General features: G+C 41.0%; 1 protein-coding gene across 3 annotated transcripts in view; it reads left to right on the forward strand.

Annotated features, from left to right (window-relative positions):
• Positions 1-8,183, forward strand: part of SPECC1 (sperm antigen with calponin homology and coiled-coil domains 1) — an 88,050-nt gene extending 79,867 nt beyond the window's left edge. For all 3 annotated transcript variants that reach the window (XM_085301267.1, XM_085301268.1, XM_085301269.1), the window contains 3 exons: positions 731-847; positions 2,141-2,200; positions 3,012-8,183. In XM_085301267.1, coding sequence (XP_085157393.1) covers positions 731-847; positions 2,141-2,200; positions 3,012-3,101 — 267 coding nt within the window. In that variant the 3' untranslated portion in view covers positions 3,102-8,183. The remainder of the gene's footprint in view (positions 1-730; positions 848-2,140; positions 2,201-3,011) is intronic.
• Positions 8,184-19,699: the final 11,516 nt, after the last annotated feature.

A 19,699-nucleotide genomic window follows, 5' to 3' on the forward strand; every position in this document is an offset into this window, starting at 1 on the left:
TCCATTCAGCTATCGGTGTTGCCAAGTTTGAGCCTCCCTCTGATATGCAAATAAGCACATTCTTTATTTAGGTCTTAAGGACTAGGTTAATATTTCATCAGTTTGATATCACTTTTGATAAGTTGCTGAATCAAATTATAATTGTTAATTATGCATCCTCATAAAAAACAGGCATCTGCTGTGCAATGTCAGAAGGGTAGCAGTGGTCAAAAACACTGATTACAGAGCCCCATCATCCTGCAAATCCATCCCCACTGTTAGACATCCTAAATGTAAGGCAGAGTGAAATTGATTAAAAAACATCATTTTAAAATATCAATGTCTTCTGTTCTAGGAGCTGGAGAAATCATATTTGTGCCATTCCATAGTTAAACGAGACCAGATAAAGTCCTTCCTTCTGCTGTCTTCCACGCTTAGGGAAACTCTAGGTGCAGTATGTGCTGCACATGGTGTTTCTCACCTTGTGGAAAGCATAGAAGAGTCTTTCTGTATGGAGTCTGATGTGAAAAAAAGTTTAACTCCTTAACAATCCATTGTCCAGGCCTTTGAAACCTGCCATTCTACTTGATATCCTTCTACTTGCTGTGAAAAAAGAAGGGGAAAATGTAAAATGTAAATAAATGTTCCCTTAATACTCTGAGTTTTCCCTCCATGACTGCGTAAAAACTACTGTTTGGAGATTTTGTCTGGTGTAGCACTATTCAGGAATGGTTCATGTTTCATCTTACAGAATATTGACATCACCAACTTCAGCAGCAGCTGGAGTGATGGACTGGCCTTCTGTGCTCTCCTGCACACATATTTGCCTGCGCACATTCCTTACCAGGAGCTCAACAGCCAGGATAAAGTAAGTTTTGTTATACCTGCTCCTAAGCAACTTGTAGAATTTACAGGGAACATTATCCATTTTGATGGTTTTGCATATGTGGTGGAGACAGTGTTGCAAAATTTTGATATTGATTCATACAAAATAAATAGATGGGAGCAATAGTAAGAGACAAATGTAATTTAAGAACTTAGAAAACAAGCTGACTGAATGAAAAGTAGAGCGAAACCAACACTGAACTCCTAGAAAGAAAAGGCAGAGACTATTGGATAAAGACTTAGTGACAAGTTACCTGAGCCCAGTGACTGCTGTATATAAATATGAAGACAGCATCCCTTTTGCAAGCCTACATCAGAYATTTCCTGTTGCTCCTAATGTCCTAAGAACATGGCTTTCTGCATATGATTTCCTTCCCTTTTTGACATGTACTGAGGCAGAAAAATATTGGAGGATTTGACTTGCTGTATGTATAGATAGTCAAGGTTTTTCAGTGAGGTTTCAGTTTTAATGTGTGACAATCAATGGGTAATAAAAGTTTAATGTCAAGATGATTTGCAGGTCTGCCCTGCATTTCTAGACTCCTTTCGAGTTAGGCAACACATAGTAAAGTGCTGAATCTAGGTAGACTGATCATTCATTGAATTATTTGTGTATCAAAAAGTCAAACCACGTCAGCACATTCCAAATACGTTATTAAGACCCTCACAAAGAGAAGGAGCCTGGGTTTACTTCAACTAGCTATTATCCATTACAATAACAGTTATATTATCTACACGAATGCCTTATGCATTAGTTAACACCTCTTCAGAAAACCGTTTGCTCACAGTAAAGACAGAACCTCCATGTTTCTTTTTGCCCAATTGTAATCAATTTCACAAGAACCTATTTGTCAAAAACAGGATTGTAGATTAAGCAAGAGTAGATGAGTTATTCAAAGGCAACTAACTTTTTTGTGAGTATACCTTACTTATACAGAAAAATGGTGGGGAAAATGCCATAAGAYGATCATACAAAAAAATTTTCAGATTTTGCAGCTTTTTAAGGAAACCACTCTGAAAAGACTTTGCAAACATACCTAAAGCCATGAGTTATGGTTGGACAGGAGATTCATTGGTGTTAATATTCCTAGCTGTTCTTAACTTGGACTTGGCTCTAGCCTTCTTCTCTGTATGAAGATTCTGAATCTAATGTTTTTCAGTTTTCAACTGTACCTGCTCATTTAGATTTGTTGATCAATCCAGACACACGGTAGGTTTCAGAAACAGTAATCATACTTTGATGATAATGCTTTTGAACCTTGTTTTATTTTTACAGAAGAGAAATCTGCTGTTAGCATTTCAAGCTGCTGAAAGTGTAGGCATCAAACCCAGTCTGGTGAGTAACCTACTGTTAGTAAGGGAAGAATTGGTGCATACACCATTCCAGATCCTTTGTTGCCATGCAGCCAGTCAGTAAGATTGCACTGAAAATGTTCACATTGCATTAGGGAAAGCTGCACCGTCATTTCTGAAAGTTTCAAGTATTAGGAGAACATCCCAGCAGGAAACATTTCTAGAATCATAGAATGATATAGTTTCAAGAAACCTCTGGAGGTCATCTGATACTGAAATGAGAGTGTGGATTATGTGTTCTTATTGAAAACCTATTTTAGAAGATGAGTCCTGTTTTAAAGGGCAGAGCCCTGTATCTGACTGTCAGACCACTTTCTTTCTTTTTATTTTAGTTTTTTGGAAAACAGAAGAATAATTTTCTTGTCAAACCATCTGTTTAAAAACTGTTTGCTAAAATTTATAGTATGATAGCAAGGAAGAGATAAGATTAATATGAAGGGAAGAAGTATTTAGTGGTCTATGAGCTACATACAGAACCAAAGATATACAACAAAGCAGCAGTTTAAAATGAAAGTGTAGAGAATTAATTCTTGATTGCAACTGGAAGAGATCTTTACAGAATGTAAAATGCATGTGGCTGTTCAACTAGTTTGTTCTTTGGCATGAGTCTCACAATTGCACCAGGCCAATAGATATTCTCATAGATTTTGACATTGTATGTGGCTTTAATGAGCTCTGGAACTGAAGCAGAAGTAGTATTCAATAGCCACATTAATAGCCACAGCTACTCAGAGGACCCAGTGATGTTCACAGTGGTGGTGCTTGACTAAGTCTTGGCAATATATTCTGTGCAGGAACTCAGTGAGATGATGTACACAGATCGGCCAGACTGGCAGAGTGTGATGCAGTACGTCGCCCAGATTTACAAGTACTTTGAGACCTGAGATGCAGAGCAAGAGTTGGACAGAAGTGGGGAGAGACTGAAGAATGCCACAGATGCACTCAATCACTTTAAAAATCCCCTTGCTCCTCTTCCACAACCGACCTAAGCTTTTAGTGTGAAAGAAAGCTCTTCCATAATTTTGATTACATCTGGGACTACAACCAAATAAATATCCATTGTCCACCTATACAAAGCAAATTCATCTGTAATTATATTTCTACATGGAAATTGCAAAGCACTTTCTACCAGGTCCAGGATGTTTCTGAAGAATATCCCTTGTGCTAAACAATGTTTGCCTCAAAACAGACTCTGCCAAAAAAATCTGCCAACAGAAGACCTGCCACAAAATGATGTGTTAAATCAATGTGGACCAATGCTGGCAGTCAAGGGAAGCTGGGAGATTAATACTAATACAAAAGCCCACAAAAATGCTCTTCTTGCGAAAATATGCATAACTCATCCCAAATGTATGTTGCTTTCTTGCCTTCATATATTTCGTAAGATACCATGACAGATGCATGTAAGTTGTAGAACCTTAAATTGAGTTACTCTGACACGTGACCCAAGAAGCATAATAATTTCCTTGTCAGAGCTTACCTAGCACGATAGTAACAGGATCATTTGTCACTTGGGAACTGTACTCTGTTCGGTCACTAGTTAGTGACAGAACTGTAAAGGTGCTGGGACTCCATTTCAGATCACACAAAAGTAATCTCTTTGAGAAAAATAGCTTTATTACTACAGCTTCGTTACTATGGCTTCATTACTGCGGGRAGCCAGAGCCACGTTTCCCAGCTGACTGTGCAGGCACAGTTATCAAGCAAATGCAACTTACTAGCTTTATTTTACAAGGTGCCAGTAATCAGGTGGTGACACTTCAAGCAATACAGTGACATCTCAGTACTTCGTACTTTTGTGGATTGAATGGAGTAACTTCTTTCTGCTGTATTGATCCTGAATAATCAACAGAGGTACGTAGTTACTGGGTCAATGCATGAATCTTGAAACAGCTTGTGCCCTTCTATGTTTAGAAGTGATAACGTCCTGTAAAAGAGCACAGTAATTTAGTAATACCAGTGGAAGTTGCAGCTTCACTCCACAAGTTACAAAGAATCTATCTAGAACATCTCTCTGTGTCATGGGAATCTTTAAGATGCCACAGAATAGCTTTTCAGCTCAATAAAATACTATTAGTAAAGCATCTGAAAGGTACTATTTAATTTACAGTTATATCACGTCTCTTATTTCAGCCTGTGAAGTTAAGTTTTCTGTTCATCTCCAGTGGTAGCAGGATCAAACAGGCTGCTTAGTTTGTTCTAGAATCAGGTCTCAGAGAGCATTCTTTGTACAGCATCTCATAGAAGGCTGCCTAGCTGCTTTAGATTGTGCTGATAGAAGAAAGAAGTTGTTTAGTTAGTATGTTTAACCCTGTGATCCAGACCTGATGCTTCGTGAATGTTAATCATAGACAGCTAAGGATCATTTCTCTCTTACAAAAGAGAATAGTGTGTGCTCACTGCTCTTAACTCCTGAAAAGAGGCTAATGAAATAGAAGCAGGTGCTTTCATAGAAGAAACCTGGTGTTTCAGGTTTTGAGGGGCTTTGCAGGTGGCTGATCTTAGCCTCTGGCTTTCCCAAAGTGCTTTGGTTTCTTGATACCATTTAATTAGTAAGGAGCCTATTTCGGGCATTGGTGTTCTCACAACAAAATACAGCATTAGGGGATAGACTCCAGTGGCCAAGGTCAGTAAGTATACTGAACAGAAGGGGAGTCAGAGAAACGCAGTGTATGGGTGTTTCACAAAAGGAGAAAAGCATCGTTTGCTCTGAGTTCTAGTCTGCCATTTGTTCTAATCCATCATGYCCACGAAAGTCTGATTCCAATCTTTGGAGAGTCCTTGTGATAAAAGGAGACAGTAGTATGCACTTAACAGTGCCCTAGCACTCTTTGGTGTCATCCTATACTGTGGGAAAGTAGCTGTAAATGCTGGCCAGAGATCCTTCCTTGCAAGAGAGTGCTTTCTAGATTAAATTAACGCTCCAGGATTTTTCAGCATACACTTCAACATCCCTAGAGAACATACGAAGAGTTGCTTTAAGTGTTCTCAGATACAAGTCTCCAGTTATGTGATAAGATGAAAGAAAAAAATAGCTACTAAGCAGAGTTCATTTAGGAAGGGAGTCACTGCAGAGCTCCATTGCCTTGCAAATGCAGCAGACTTTTTTCCCTTGAGGTATCTGGTGGCAGAGATCCCAAGTTTCTCCAATGGGCTGCAGTTCAAAGTCTAGTGAAGTCAGCACAGAAAATTCCRTATTCCTCAGTAGGCTTTGGATCAGGCACTTGAAGGGATGAGAAAAACTGTTTTTATTCCCAGACTCTGGAAAACATTTCAAAGTCAGAGGGCTCCACATGATCTGAAAAAGAAAGATGATCTTAACCCCCTGGTCACTGGAAGTGTATGTATGTTGCCATGTGACTGTGCAGATGTATGCTGAATCCATATGTTATCTAATGTGTCAGTATCATTTGCTTCAAGCTCTGTTCTGACATCTATTCTGATCTATTTCTCCAAGATTTATTCTAGCCTTAAACTGTTCTACTGCTTCATCTTAGGGCTATTTTTTCCTTCAAATCAAATTTTCAAAKAAATGTTTCTGTCATCTCTTCTCAGCTTATTTACCCAGGCCTCCCAATAGCATATGCCAGGCACAAGAAGAAGGCAACATTCAGGCCTGGATTAGGAATGACATTTCTAATAATTTATCGTTAAAAACATTTTTACTTATCTAGGAGTTAGAACAAGGAGCTATATGTCAGTAGGGGGGAATGTGCTGAGTTTCACCTTTTGCCCAGTGTTACCTTGCAATTTTGAAAAGCTGTAAAACATCTCACTTTGAAGTGCCAATACTTTGTGATTAAGAATTTTTTCAGATAATTTTGACTTGGTTTGAGATGAAGAATTTTGTTTGTTCATTTAGTTAACTGTTCTAATATTGCATATTTTTTCTTTCATTGGAACCTTGTACAATTGCAATTCTGGACCTAGATTTTCAGAAATTACTTATTTTTGGATGCTGCTTAAGAATTTGAATGTCCCATACAGGATGGTGAAGACCAGCCTGATTTCCAAAAAGTACCAAGTGTCTTCATGATTGTGTAAGAAATCTCAAATTAGAACTGCAAGTTCTGTCTGCCTTTAAAATTAGAGGATTTGTTAATTAAGGTAAGGTACAAAGTGTAGGGATAACTTTCGTAGAATTTTGGGGGATCCTCTGAAAAATGTCCTAGAACAGAATGTGTGATGTTACAACGTGGGATAATGGACTGTATCAGCAACGGTTTGCCTGAACTGCCTAAATCCTTTCTGGTTTTGCCTCTTAAGAGTAGTGAATCTTCCACAGATGCAAGTAGAGGAAATCTCTTTGCTGTGTCACCGTATGCTCCCTAAATATACTGTAGCTCTTACACATACATGCACATGCTTGTGTGTGTGCCCTTGGGTAGTTTGTCAGATTACAAGAAACTAAAAGATTGWTTTTGGTTGAGCACGTGAGAAGAATGGGAAGGATAGAAATTTCAGTGAAGTTCTGAGATGGGATATGGCTTTGTGTGACTGTTGTACGGTAGCTGTTGGGGAAGAAAGGAGATTAAAAGTATGAAAAGTATTATGATCTGACTCCCAAAATTGCTAGTGAGTCACAGAAGGTACAAGTTGTTTCATGGCTTGGGAAAGTACAGAGGAATCGAGAAGTGAGCCCAGGGCCTGAGCCCTCTAAGAAGGTTTTCTAGGAAGGCTGATAAGCTATTTCTGACAGCATGCAAGGAAACTGAGTGGAGCACAAGTCCAGCCTGTAGGAGAGGGGCATATGTACCCGGGCCTTTGTGAACCAGAAAGGAACACAGATATCTTTAGGTCTTCTGCTTGACAGTCTTTACTGACATCACCATCTTGAGTGACATTTCTTCTAAGAGTGCAGCCTGAGATTGATCCCTGAAGATGAGGAGGAAGGAGAACGCAGAGCTCGGTATCTTTGCCAGGTTCCTCTTCCTATGCCTGTGATATTAGGAAACACAAAGGAGACCAAATATTTCACTGTTTTTCCTGTACTGCAGCAAGGCAGCAGTACTAAGCAGAACAAATCAGTCCTATGTCTTTTGTTTAGCAGGCTGATTTTTGACTTATCCAGACTCTCCAGTTTCCTTTCAATGAGACGCATTCTCCTCTTTGAGTTCTGGCAAGTTTTCTTTTTGTAATTTGAAACTGCTTTTGTCAGGTTTTCTCTCTGCATTTTTTTGTTTTGTGTGTGCAACCAGTATGTGCAAGGTTTCTTTCCAAACCAAATAGGTACGCGCTGGCAAAATGCGTGGTTCTTCCTTGTTTGAATTCTGACCTGGAACATTTAAAAATCTAGCTTTTGGCTTCATTGGCTTTCCTTTCTCACTTCCTTGGCAATGAAAATATGAAAGTGTGTGTTCATCTGATTATAGTGCATACCTCCCTTGTCTTTCTCTGCTTATGATACCAGGACTTCCATCCGGAAGTATCTGATGGGGCCAGCTGTTTGCAAAGCTGTGCCTTGTGTATCTGATAAAATGCAGAGTCTGTATGGATGAGATTATGCATTTTCCTGTCAGAAGAGGGCTTTAGCCTAAGAAGACTCAGGGCACTGAGCATTAAGATTTTTTAAACCCAGCAATAACTTCTACTTTGCTAGACTGTATTGGTTTTTACCAACTCCAGTGCCATTTAGACTCAGCTGACCATRTTGAGTAGAATCAAGCTTGAGTTTGTAACTTAACAATTAACAGTTTTCATAACTGATGGTCTCTACATTTTTAACTTGCACATGTGCCAAGTTCCACTGGGCAGTGCTGGACACAGTGTTTTTATTGATTATTGATCCAGGMTTGAATTTGTCAAATGGGGTAATCCTCTCTAACAGTCAAGTACTTTTAGCTTTCTCTATTGGATACAGATGTTACGTCGTAATCTAATTTATACAAGGAGCACATTAGAATGTATATACTAGGCATTGCCAGATTTTGACATGCTAATATTTAAAAATTAACATTAAAATGTATGATGCAAAAAAATCTGTGTAATATTTCTAATAAAACTTTCTGTTTCTGATGTTTGTTGTAATGTTTCAAATAGCTACATACAGAACTGATTCTTCCTCAGTCTGTTGAGGAGCAGGGCTTCCAGAGAGGTTTAGAAAGATCTTCATGGTTCATTGAGTCTGCTGTTCTGGTAGCAAAGAAAAATTTGGTCGGTATCTTCTTTTCAGAAAGATATCAACTTCCGTTTTTAAGCAAGTTAGATGCATTTGGATGTCCTTCAGAAGACTGTTGTGGGGATAAAGGAGTGCAGGAGATCTGTCTGTTTCTGAGACAAACCGTACTGAAGGCACAGTAGGAAATCATCTGAGTGCAAAGACAAGGGAGGAACACAGAAGAGACCAACGTGCCTGCATTAGGAGCTCTTAAATAACTAGAAAGTCAAGAAAGAAGTAGTCAAAAATTGAAAACAAGGATTCATGACTGGAACGAATATTAAAGTACATCGCCAATAAGTTAAGAGGCAAAATGAGCTACAGCTCACAAAGGGCCCTCCAGCAGCTGTATAGTGACAAGACATTATACCTGACGCGAAGGATGAGCACAATATATGTGCAGTGTTCGACGAGCAGATTTCTCTGAACTTCCATGAAACAAACAGTGTAAATGTAAGAGACTGAAATCTCTTATGCCCGTGAAATATGGACATGCCAGTGAGCAGACCCATCAGTAAGTCTTTTTCCCGCAGTGGAAAGGACTAGCAGCTGCTGATCTTCTGAAGGGATGTTAATATACCCTGACTGAGGCCATTTGAACATCACCATCCAGGTAGTGACACAGCTAGGGAAAATTAAGTTTATGTTGGAATGCCAGGAAGGCTTGGTTATAGAAAAGGGGACAAAAATAATGACTCCTTGTCAAAACCAGAATGCCCAGCGATTACGTTCATGGTAACATTTATAATAATCACTCTCCATGGAGTAATGGAGGGCTTCATAAATTCTAGTTTGTCTCTGTAGAGAGAATTCCTTTTTGTTGCATTTTTTGTTCTGCACAAACAGAAAGGACTATGAAGGCCTGCATTATGGCTGAGGAATTCAGCCCTATGGATGCTGTGTTACAGCCAATATCCAGTCTGTATAGAGCTTTCAAAGATCCTGAGCTCTGGTTCATTAGGAACATGCCTGAAGATGTGCTTAGGAATCTATGTTATTAATCATTCATTTGGGAAACATGCAACCATTTCTAATATTTTCAAATTCTGGAATGCTTTTCTCAGAGGCATTTTTCATCTCATGATGGCAGTGAACGGTCTACTAGAATGATCTAAATTTTTGAGTCATCCAAGAGAATGAGAAAAGAAAAGAAATGATTGGGTATTTAAATCTCCTTCAGCCTCTCGGGTACATTTGTGTTGAACTGTGCAGGTGAAACCTTATGGGAAAAAGTTCTCATTTGCATAATCCAAACTACTTTGCTGTTCTCCACCTATGTATCATGTTTCAAACCTCGATTTTTAATGCTGGGCTGATCCTTCCTTGTGGCAGTGTCACAAGGAAAGCAACGTTCTGTGATGATCTTTGCTGATTTAGACAGCTTTGTCTCCCAGACACAATATGACCACATGAAAATGGCTAACTAGAGTTTCTAATTCTTTCAACCTGCCACTTCACTTTATTTTGAAGGCTTGCTGCAGCTTACTTAGAAAGCACTAGACTCAGTATTTGCACCTCAGTCATTTTCTGCAAATTCTCAGAACTGGCCCAGTCTTTCTATCTCAAAATCTCATTGTTAATAGGAAAGCAGACCAGTATTGTGCTTAAAGTATAGAGAAAAAGGACTCTGAACACTTTAAATTTACTGTCTGTGTGACCTTGGACCTAAGGTAGTTCATGTCCATCTACCTAAATTCCCAATCCTTCATTGATTTGTTTTCTCTATCTTTTTGTCTATCCTTGTGTTTTTTAGCTATAAACCCTTTGGGATAGTAGCTCTATTTGCTAGAAGTTTATACAGCCTCAACCAAAGGCTGAGCCAATATGCAATATTACAATACAACTAACTAATAATCAGGCCACATTGGTTTTGTAATGTTGCTGAGTCCTCGAGGGATGAAACCCTGGTCATATAGCCCTGCTCAGGAAAGCTGTGATCTAGCTGGACTCCACAATTAGATGCAAGTATTCATCATGCAAGTAAAAATTCTAAGGTAGTATGAGCTACTTACAGCTTGGCATTCAAAACTGTGTTCCACTGACTGCTACTTTTCTATGTTCATGTGTCCCAAACAGATCTTGTCTGGGAAATAAAGTTGGTAATTTCTGTCTCAGGTTATAGGAACTGCAGCAAGGGAGGATTTTTTTTTCTTTTCATAGATCGAACTGTTAGACACACTTGTAGGATGTTATCCATGTCTGATTGCTCCCAGCTACTTTGTTATGGGAGCGGATTCCTGAGTCTTGGGATGTGGATTACAGATCAGTGAGCAAAATTTGCAACCACAGGAATTCCATTCTCCATCTAAAGAGATACTACAAATCTCCTGAGACACTGTTGTCAGAGTTAGCCTGTTCCTCGTACAGTATGAAGATACCAACAGGTAGCAAGATACCTGTTATTACAGCTACTTTGGTGTTATGTTTGCTCTGTTTAAAAAACAAACAAACAAAGCTATTTCTAATTGTTGGCTTCTCACCATAATCCTTGCTTAAACTGTAGTTGCTACAAAACACAAAGTCATTCTATTGCAGATTATGTCTCAAAGCTTCAGCCAAACAACTTCTCATAAAACAAAATGTTCGCTATGTTAAAATGAAGACACTACTCTACTGCTTAACTTCATCAGGTTATCTAAACTTGTGCCAGTGCCTTTGCCATGGTAAGTGTGTACTGGGAAACCAGCAGAAGTTAATAGTCCAGGAATCAAGATCTAGAGTTGGAAAAGATAAGAGACCGTTCTTATTTTTGTCAGACTTGAATATAATGTCATGCATTCTTTGCAAATTTAATTTCTGTGAACTGCCTGTTGTCTCTCAGAAAATAGATTCTGAAGCCCTCCTGTCACTTAATGCCAGCCCTAGCGATTCTGTTACCTAACTAAGCTGCTGGACACTTACAGGCTGTGCTGTCTCAGCCCTTTCCACAATAGTTCAGTTTCAGTTACTTTGATTTATTTGTTGGAAAAATCTGGACTCACTGTGAAGATTGTCTATGCATAATATATGCTGACAGGTTTGCAAGTGGCTCAGCAAGAAACTGAAAATGATATTTTTGGCCAGTGTTTTCCCAGGATATTTGTGGCTGGTTGTGGATGGAGTAAAATGACAAAATTCAGGACTACTTCACTACATTTGGCTTCGCTGCCAAGCATCTTCTAAGGCTTGGACTGGAATGGAAAGAATAATTCCTATTCCTGACTTGCTTACATTCTTCTATTTGAGATGGAGAGGTTTTTATATGTTTGTATCACCACAGTGCCTGTGACCCACTGCCACGAACCAGGACCTCTGTGTGAACACACAGACCTGCTCCAAACATGGATTCCATTTTTTTTGAGGTTCATGTCAAACTGGAGCCCGTGTTAGAGGCAGATGAAAGTAAACTGCCACAACCTGATCTATATTTGAAGCTGAAGACAACACAGTCAGTGTACTCTAAAGTTTAAAAGCCCAGCATGAACTCTGGGAGCCTTGATTTGCATTCCCAAAATGGTCAGAGACCTTCCATGGGAACTGAGGCAGATGTGCTAGTCACGAACAAGGTTTTACCCTCCGTGAACCTATTTGTGGTTCTGTGAGGTGTGGTGAGAAACTCTTGGATTCAGGAAAAGCCTATTAACAAATTTTTCTAATTCTCCCATATCTTAGCTGGTCTCTTCATGCCTTCCCTTAGTCATCAATAACACCAATGTTATCCTGAATTCCCAGGTTTCTGCTACCTCAGATCATGGTTCTATTATGACACTTCTGAACTATCCTGGTTACTTTGGCCATTCTGACCCCTAGCAGGTGGGTTCAGAATCTTCAGAGACGTCATGCTTTCCAAAGACCATCGCCACCAGTAATTGTCTGCAGTGCTGTAATTCAGAATGGCCATGTATTTAATTTGGCTTTTCAAAGAGCATTTGGCTCACAAGAAAGAAAATGGAATGGATATAAGCTGCAGCATACAGGAAGCAGTTCCTTCCTGATCCCTATAGTGGCCTACAGGGCCAGGCAAGTGTCTTCCTACATCTTCTTGGGCTGCCCAACTACCAGGGTCATTAGTAGATATTAAATAACTATTTTGTATCTCTCTGCTTTTTAGGCTGCACTTGATGCAATAATATTTGGACAAGAAGCCAGTGCAGGTGAACCTCAGTTGAGAAGTTGTGCTGATATTCCACATGCTTGAAAGATTCATGCCATTGCAGCTGGTAGAGAAGCACAAGCGATATGAGTAGCATGAGAAGTAGTCTTCCAGATGGAGAGCTGATGGCCTGCAAAGGTCAGAACCAGGTGGCTGAAGTCTCACAGGTATAGTTTCTCACTGATGCTGAAAAAACTACAGGCATATAYTCTGGGTTGCAGGGCTCTGAAGCAAATATCACCTAGAAAAGCTGGCAGTCTCTGATTATGGGAGCAATCACTATTTTTTATTGAGCGTAGCAGAAAGAAAATGAAACCTGTAAAATGTCAATGTGGGTAAACGTTATTCACACATCTAGAACGTGAAGTACTGTCCCTTGCTAAGTACATAGCAATGACTAATGTTGTAGCCTTACACACACTTCATGACTTTAAGTTGGTTAAAGAGAAAGTAACAAGATTAGAGAATTAAAATGGGAGCAAGTGTTTTTTCTAAGCTGCTCTACACAGACAGCTGTACACCTGCAGCACAAAGCTCCAATTTACTGCTTCCTTAGCTAACATAAAAGCATATGGCAGTTCAAACCCTAGTCCCACCTTGATGTGCTGTAATTTTCTCTTCTCAGACAGCTCAACCTTCCTCTCTCCCAGCAAGCCACTCCCACCCTCTCTAATCAAGGAAGCCAAGGAACTCCCCAGGTTAGTGATTTAGCAGGACATGCCTAACATTTTTCCAATAGAATCAGCCTTCTGGAAAGCAAGGCTACCACCAGTAGACATTACTCTGCTTTGCTCTTTTGCTTTTTCAGTTATAAAATGCCTGTTATTTTCCAGGCCAAATTAAAACCTACAGCCAGCAGCTCATCACAGAGGAACCTACTGTAATACCATAATAAAATGATTGCAGTATGACAGCTGCTAGTGTGAACTGCAGGTAGGAGGACCCAGCAGAAACATCTCCCCAGGGAGATGGTTCTCTTCAGGGACAGTCCTGCCCAAGCCTGCTCTTTGAAGCAAGTTGCAAAAAAACCAAACTTCCCTATACACCGCCCTCCTGCCGCTGAGGGCAGTTACACTGAAAGCAGTGGGCGTAGCCTATTGCTCATTTGTAACACAGCTACTGCTCTTCAGTTCGCCCAACCCAACCTATCTGAATAGCACAGCAATAATAATAATATCATATGCATAGCTCAGCCCTTGAGAGCAATTGTACTGCCAAGGCCCTGGAGAGCCATTCTGGGAAGGGAGAATTCAGTCTCAAGCTTGCAAAGGGGCTAGTAACATTAATAATAAATAACATGCAGTCAGATAACACAGTCCAGGTTCCAGTCTTCCCTTCATCTGCAATGAAGGCATCACATTCCTAGCAACTAAGCTGATAGAGTTTCTGAAAAATTCTTGCAAAAATAGAAACCACACTAATTCAGTTCTTGGGCTTCAAAAGTGTTCATCACTACAGTGACATAGCCCTTTTGCCGATGGATACAGAGAATGGCCAGAACAAAATTAAGACTACAGGTAGTGAGTTTTCTGAGTACTGGTGCGCAGTCTCTGAGAGACAAGGTAGTGTTTATTGCATCAATGTTCCACCAAGAGCACCAGTCATGGGGCAGGACTTCTTGTGTTGAGAACTGGACAGATTTCAGAAAAATCTCATCTCTTTATAATGAAGAAATATGATATGAACTCTGATAATGATATTTGGGTTCAAAAAGTTTCTTGGGTGCAAATCCTCTGTTTTCAGGAAGTTAAGGGTGGAGACAGGGAGGAATGGGAAGGCTGGTCCATTCCTCTGCATTAGCTGATTTGAATTTTTCATCTGCATTCTGCAGTTTTCACTTTATCATGGCTAAGCTGCCCTTTAACTCCTTAGTGGACTGCATGAATCAGCCTGTGAAAAGAGGCTAGTTATTAGAGATCAGGGATCATTTTCAGAGCTGTAGCTGTGATGTAGGAGACCACAGGTTCATTCTCTTCTCTATGCATTAGCTCTTTTCTGAAAGTTGGAGACAGTTGTAATGACAGTAATAATGGAAATTTTCAAGTCTTGGTTCCATCTTGCACAGAGAAAACAAGCTGAAGGATTTGAATCAAATCTAGCTCTTCTTTTGGAATTTGAACATAATTCTTTATTGAAAGTAGCTGGATTGCATTAGTTCAAGTCTTCTCATTGTATCCATTTGGAAATCAAAATGTCACATTTTTGTGTAAAGCAGAATGGCTTTGAATGCTTGGCGTAAGAGCCTATTTTCCTTCATTGCCAGGATTTGGCAAAGAGCAGAATCACTTCTCCTTATCGTTGCTGTAAAGCATTAGATTGAGAGTGAAGTTCTGAGTCACGCTTACACTTGCGGAGCAGGCATTTAGCAAGTTTGTTTTCTTAGAGGCATGAAGTTGTGATGGTTTTGCCCAGGAAGCAACTCTAGCTGTGAATGAAGCAATCACAGGTTGTTTGAATTGCAAACAGGGGATTGCAGCTCGTCCAGTTTCACCCTGGGCTTTCCACTACTGACGTTGGCCTGGAAACGTAAAACATTTCCTATTGATTTCTCTGGGAAAATTAGCTCTACCAGCTCCACCGACATAAATGATGTGACTGTTCACTATACCTGCTGTGAGACCCATGCAGGTGAAACCTTGCAACTAGAGCTTAGCATTGTATGGCTCTATATGCTTTTGGCTTGGACTGCAGTTTTCATTTAAAGTACTGCTGGAAGAGAGACTTGGCTTTTCATCATAGAAGGTGGTTCATAAATATAATCAAACAAAGAGCTAAATTAAAACATTCTTCAAAGTGGTATCCTCATTCCCCTGCCTCTGCTTAGCCAAAATCATTCCTTTTTAATTTCATTGCTGTTTATAGGGTTTTTTTTCCCTGATGAAAGCTCCCAGATATCACCCACAATTTATAAAGAATTCACACATCTGCATTGTTATATGATGAGTTCTTACAGGCAGTATACTCACCAGTTTTAAATTCCAGAAGAATATCCATTTATCATCTGGCAGTGGCGCTTGGGGACCTGGAAAATCCAAGCTTGTTGATCTGCAGTTTACAGTCTTACTGTAATCTTTTCCAAGCATTTTTCAGACTTATTGACGTCTCCAGTATATAGTATTTTTTTCTGGAATTTCATTCTCTGCTTCTTTTCCTAGTCCCTTCCAGAAAAATGCCTACGGCAATGCCTTACTTTGCACCATTCACCTCCATAATTGTTTTCTTCAGAGCTCATCTGGACTCTTTGACATGCTAATGTTCATCCCAGCAGAGCTGAGTGCTTGTTTCACCTGCCTGTATACCAAGTTAGCCTTAGAAATCATGTTCTCTTCACCTAGCTTACATAGACTGTGTGTTGTCTACTGTGTGTATTAAGTCTTGGGAACCCTTTCTTGGAATTGGGTTCAGGACAAACTACATCTTGTCGGGCAAAACAACTCAAAAGTTCTAGTGAAGACTTCAGTGGTAATGGGAATTCAACTCACCAAAGCAGTGCTTGTTCTGCGGGCTAATGGTTCAAATTTGGTGAGTTGTGGCTTTAGTCTGTTGCACACATCAGCCACATGATGTACATGAGCTGGTTCTTAGTCCAGCTCCTCATGTCCACCTTAAAACCCCTATCATCACCACTGTCACTAATCATTCCCTTATTCAGCAGCCCTTACAGACGAGACAACTACTGAAAGGAGGTTAGAAACGCAAATGCCTCCTGAGCAGATGCTTGCTTGGAAGCTAGTATTAAAATGTGTTGGCAAGGTCTGGAAGAAGGGATAACTTCTGAGCCTCCCTGGAGTTTGAGGGACATGTGCCAGAGCTTGCACTCCAAAACTGAGCTTGCCTGTCAAACCACATGTTCAGAAGGCCGATGGGAAGTGCCTCTGTCTCTCCTCCTTTTTTCCCCAATCTCCCATCCCTATGTGTGATTTCAGGAGGGAGCTGTCAGCTGCCTCTTCACCGAGGAGATTGTCTGGCAGCTGCTTTGTTTGCGAAGGTGCAAGGTGAGCGCACTGCTAATGCTCATCCTGCTGGAGAGCCCATCTTATTTGATGCTGCAGCTTTTGCAGGTTGATTAAGGGTCACAGTCAATATGATGGGTGTGCCTGTCGCCTGTGAGTGGTAGAGGGATAGATGGACTTTTTGTGTGGTGCCTATTGTTTTTTTTTTAAGATTTTGATATCTGTACCCCTCTGAAGCTTCAGTGCTTGTTACCCCCATGCCGTTGACTTGTGCTTAGTGAGGAAAATGAGCTATCTGAGTTGTCATAGCAGGAGTGCCCAAATTGGCAAATCTGGCTGCAGGGCCAGCAAGAGCACCTTGGCTCTTGGTGACTGGGGAGCTTTTCTTTGTGCTTATAGCCTTGCCCTGAGGGCTATCTGTGCTCTTTTTTTGGTGTGTTTTGAAATATGCCGTGTTATTGGGGCTCCTGGCTAGTTCTTTGTGGCTGGGCCAAGAGTACTGAAGGTGTCAAGTTAGTGATCACTAGGGAAGTCCTCAGCGAAGCCTGAGACTGCGCAGAGGCAGAGAGGCCTCACACAAAAGAGATCACAGAGTGTGCAGGAAACACACTGCCTCCAGAGAGGCAGCCCGTCCCCAGGGACYGCAGCGACAGAAGGAACAGCACGTACGAGCGTGGTGGGCTTCTGCCARACCACAGCGAGATGGGCTATGGCCACACCGGGGTGCCGGTCCTGTCTCCCACTGTGTCGCCATTCGTAATGTGGGATCGCTTTAAATGTTTCCCTGAACAAGGGGGCAGATTAGTTCTTACGCTTGAAATAGGCAGATTGGGCTGCTGTAGTTTCCTGTGAGAGTGTTGAGAGGCAAATCCCTAGAGTAAAATAGAATCCAGGAAAATAATAATAATGATGATTCATTTGTCACTGTGTCTGACATCTCAGCATCAAACGGTGCTCCAGTGACCTGTTGCCATGTTATTATTACACTCCGGTTCTTGAATGCACTCCACAAGCTGGAAGCTCTGGGCTATATTTACCTTGCTAATTGTGTGACTTCCTCGCTCCCTCACAGTGTCCAGTATACCAATATGCACATTGCTGGAGAGAGCTCATAAGGCATCTAGGAGGTTCATCATCCTCAGAGCCCCAAGAACTGCAGAGTTTCATAAAACCTAGTCAGATGATTACTTTACAAGGCCAACACTTAGAGTTAGCAGCTTGTAGTATGCCATATATTTGAAGGAGAGCTCAGAGAATCCAGTTGGAGGGCAGGGTCTAGAGGCTCTGTATATCCGGCTGGGAACGGGCTCATCCGGGACTTAGTGCCAGCAGATTTTAACTACATTTGGTAAAACAGAGCTGAGCACACTTGTCCTTGGCTACCCTTGCAGCCAAGTCATGTTTAGAATGAGTTCAGCTGCACCATTTAATGCCAGAATAAACCACTGGACCTTGGCAAAGACTTCTGTGATTTGGAGAGCCATGAATCTCAGCACAATGCAAAATCCATAGTGTTCACAAGACCTTAGCACTTGTTTCATGTGGCCAAACCTTGTCCAGAACAACCTGTTCATCTCAGTCTGAAATAGATTGTTTCTCTGTCCATGTCTGACTTGATAAACCAAAATTTCCATTGGATCAGCCTGTAAAAAAATACTTCTGTGATCACAAAAGCAGATCCTTTACTAATAAATTGCATCCACTGAAGGAAAAAAATAAGATAATTCTCATTTTACAGAAGTGCTAGAAAGCAGCCAAGGGCTTCTGTTGGCACATGTATGAGAATGAGAAAAACAACGTGTAAAAACCCTGATGGAATTCCATTGCTTTGGGGTAGAAAGTGATTTTCCATGACAGTTTACCATCATTAACATGATTATAAGAGGCTCCACAGTGGGGAGCTACGCTCATCCCAAAATAATAAATAAACCAAACCAGTGTAGGCAAGTTCAGGATCCAGCCAGGATGAGGAAGATGGAGCAGCCTGACAGCTGGGGCTCTGTACCAGGCACTGTGAGTTCTCCTCCAAACTCTGCCTTGTGTTTTAGTATGGTCCCAGGAAGATGCCTGAGTGTGAGTCACAGAATTGTTTACTTGCCTGTTAGCACCGTAGTGAGACTCCAGCCTTTATGCCTGCAAAGGGCTTGGAGGATGCGAGCTGCAAAGGTGTCAGTCTGCTGGAGAGCAAGGAATAGCAAAAATCCCCAAACGCTGATCCGGTTATCTAAAAGGAACAAGGAGAACATTGCTGTGTGTTCAGCACCTGATCTGCACAGACGTAGTGTTCCGTATCAAATTAAATATACCACAGACATATCTTCTAGCATCCTGTTCCTGAGATGTCCATCTTGGGAAAAAATGGCTTCATTCAATACAGATTAGGAGTTCTCCCTCATAGCAGTTTGATTCAAATGTAAGTCAATGGGAGTGTTTCCGTATATGCCAAGTCCATTGACATCATGTATGTGCTATTTTTGCCATGTGTTTTTGCTCTGCTTTAATTTTGGATCCCCAGAAAGCTCCCTCTTCGACAGAATTTTGTTTCAAACTTAGAAAAAAAAGCAGTGGCAGATTTTTTTAGTTTCTGTTTGCTACAAGAGGCTTTTTTTTTTTTTGCTTGTCAGTTTTTTCCCCCCTTTTTATCCTTATCTGATTGTATTTTGATGGTGAATGCTATATAAACCATGTCCAGGAAAGGTGTGATGAAAAGGTAATTACTAAACTATGTTTATCTTCAAATTTACCTCTGTTTTAAAATCCACCAGTGCAGACAACTCCTTTCTTTGGTGTTCCCCCCTTCCCCCCGCCCGCCGTACTCCTTAGCCCTAGACTTGACTCCGGAGTGCCGTGAGTAATGCTCAGCCTTTGGTAACACTTAGTGAGTGCTGTTTTCTTACATCATGAAACGTTAGGCTGTGTGATAACTGTTCATGAGCTAAGTGCTGTCATGATTTTGTGAAATAATTCCTTTTTTCGAGTCACAGTACTGTTAGTGGGGATTTTTCTCAATGTGGCAATACCGAGCCGTGGTGTCCCAACATGCTGTAGCAATACTCTGAGCCTCCGTAGTTATTGCAAAAAGTGTGGTCCAAGACGTTCAGGGAGATTTTTTACTTGTCGTGCACAGTGGCCTCCAGCGGGCCCTGGCGCGGCACCCCCAGACCGGCTGCAGTGTGACCCCGGCGGCTTCTCGCTCCCGGGAAACGCCGTGGCAGCGGCGGCCGGGGGCGGCGGGGCGCC

Source organism: Rhea americana, unplaced genomic scaffold (genome assembly GCF_003343005.1).
Source record: "Rhea americana isolate MKP2758 unplaced genomic scaffold, rheAme1 scaffold_175, whole genome shotgun sequence".
NCBI lineage: Eukaryota > Metazoa > Chordata > Aves > Rheiformes > Rheidae > Rhea > Rhea americana.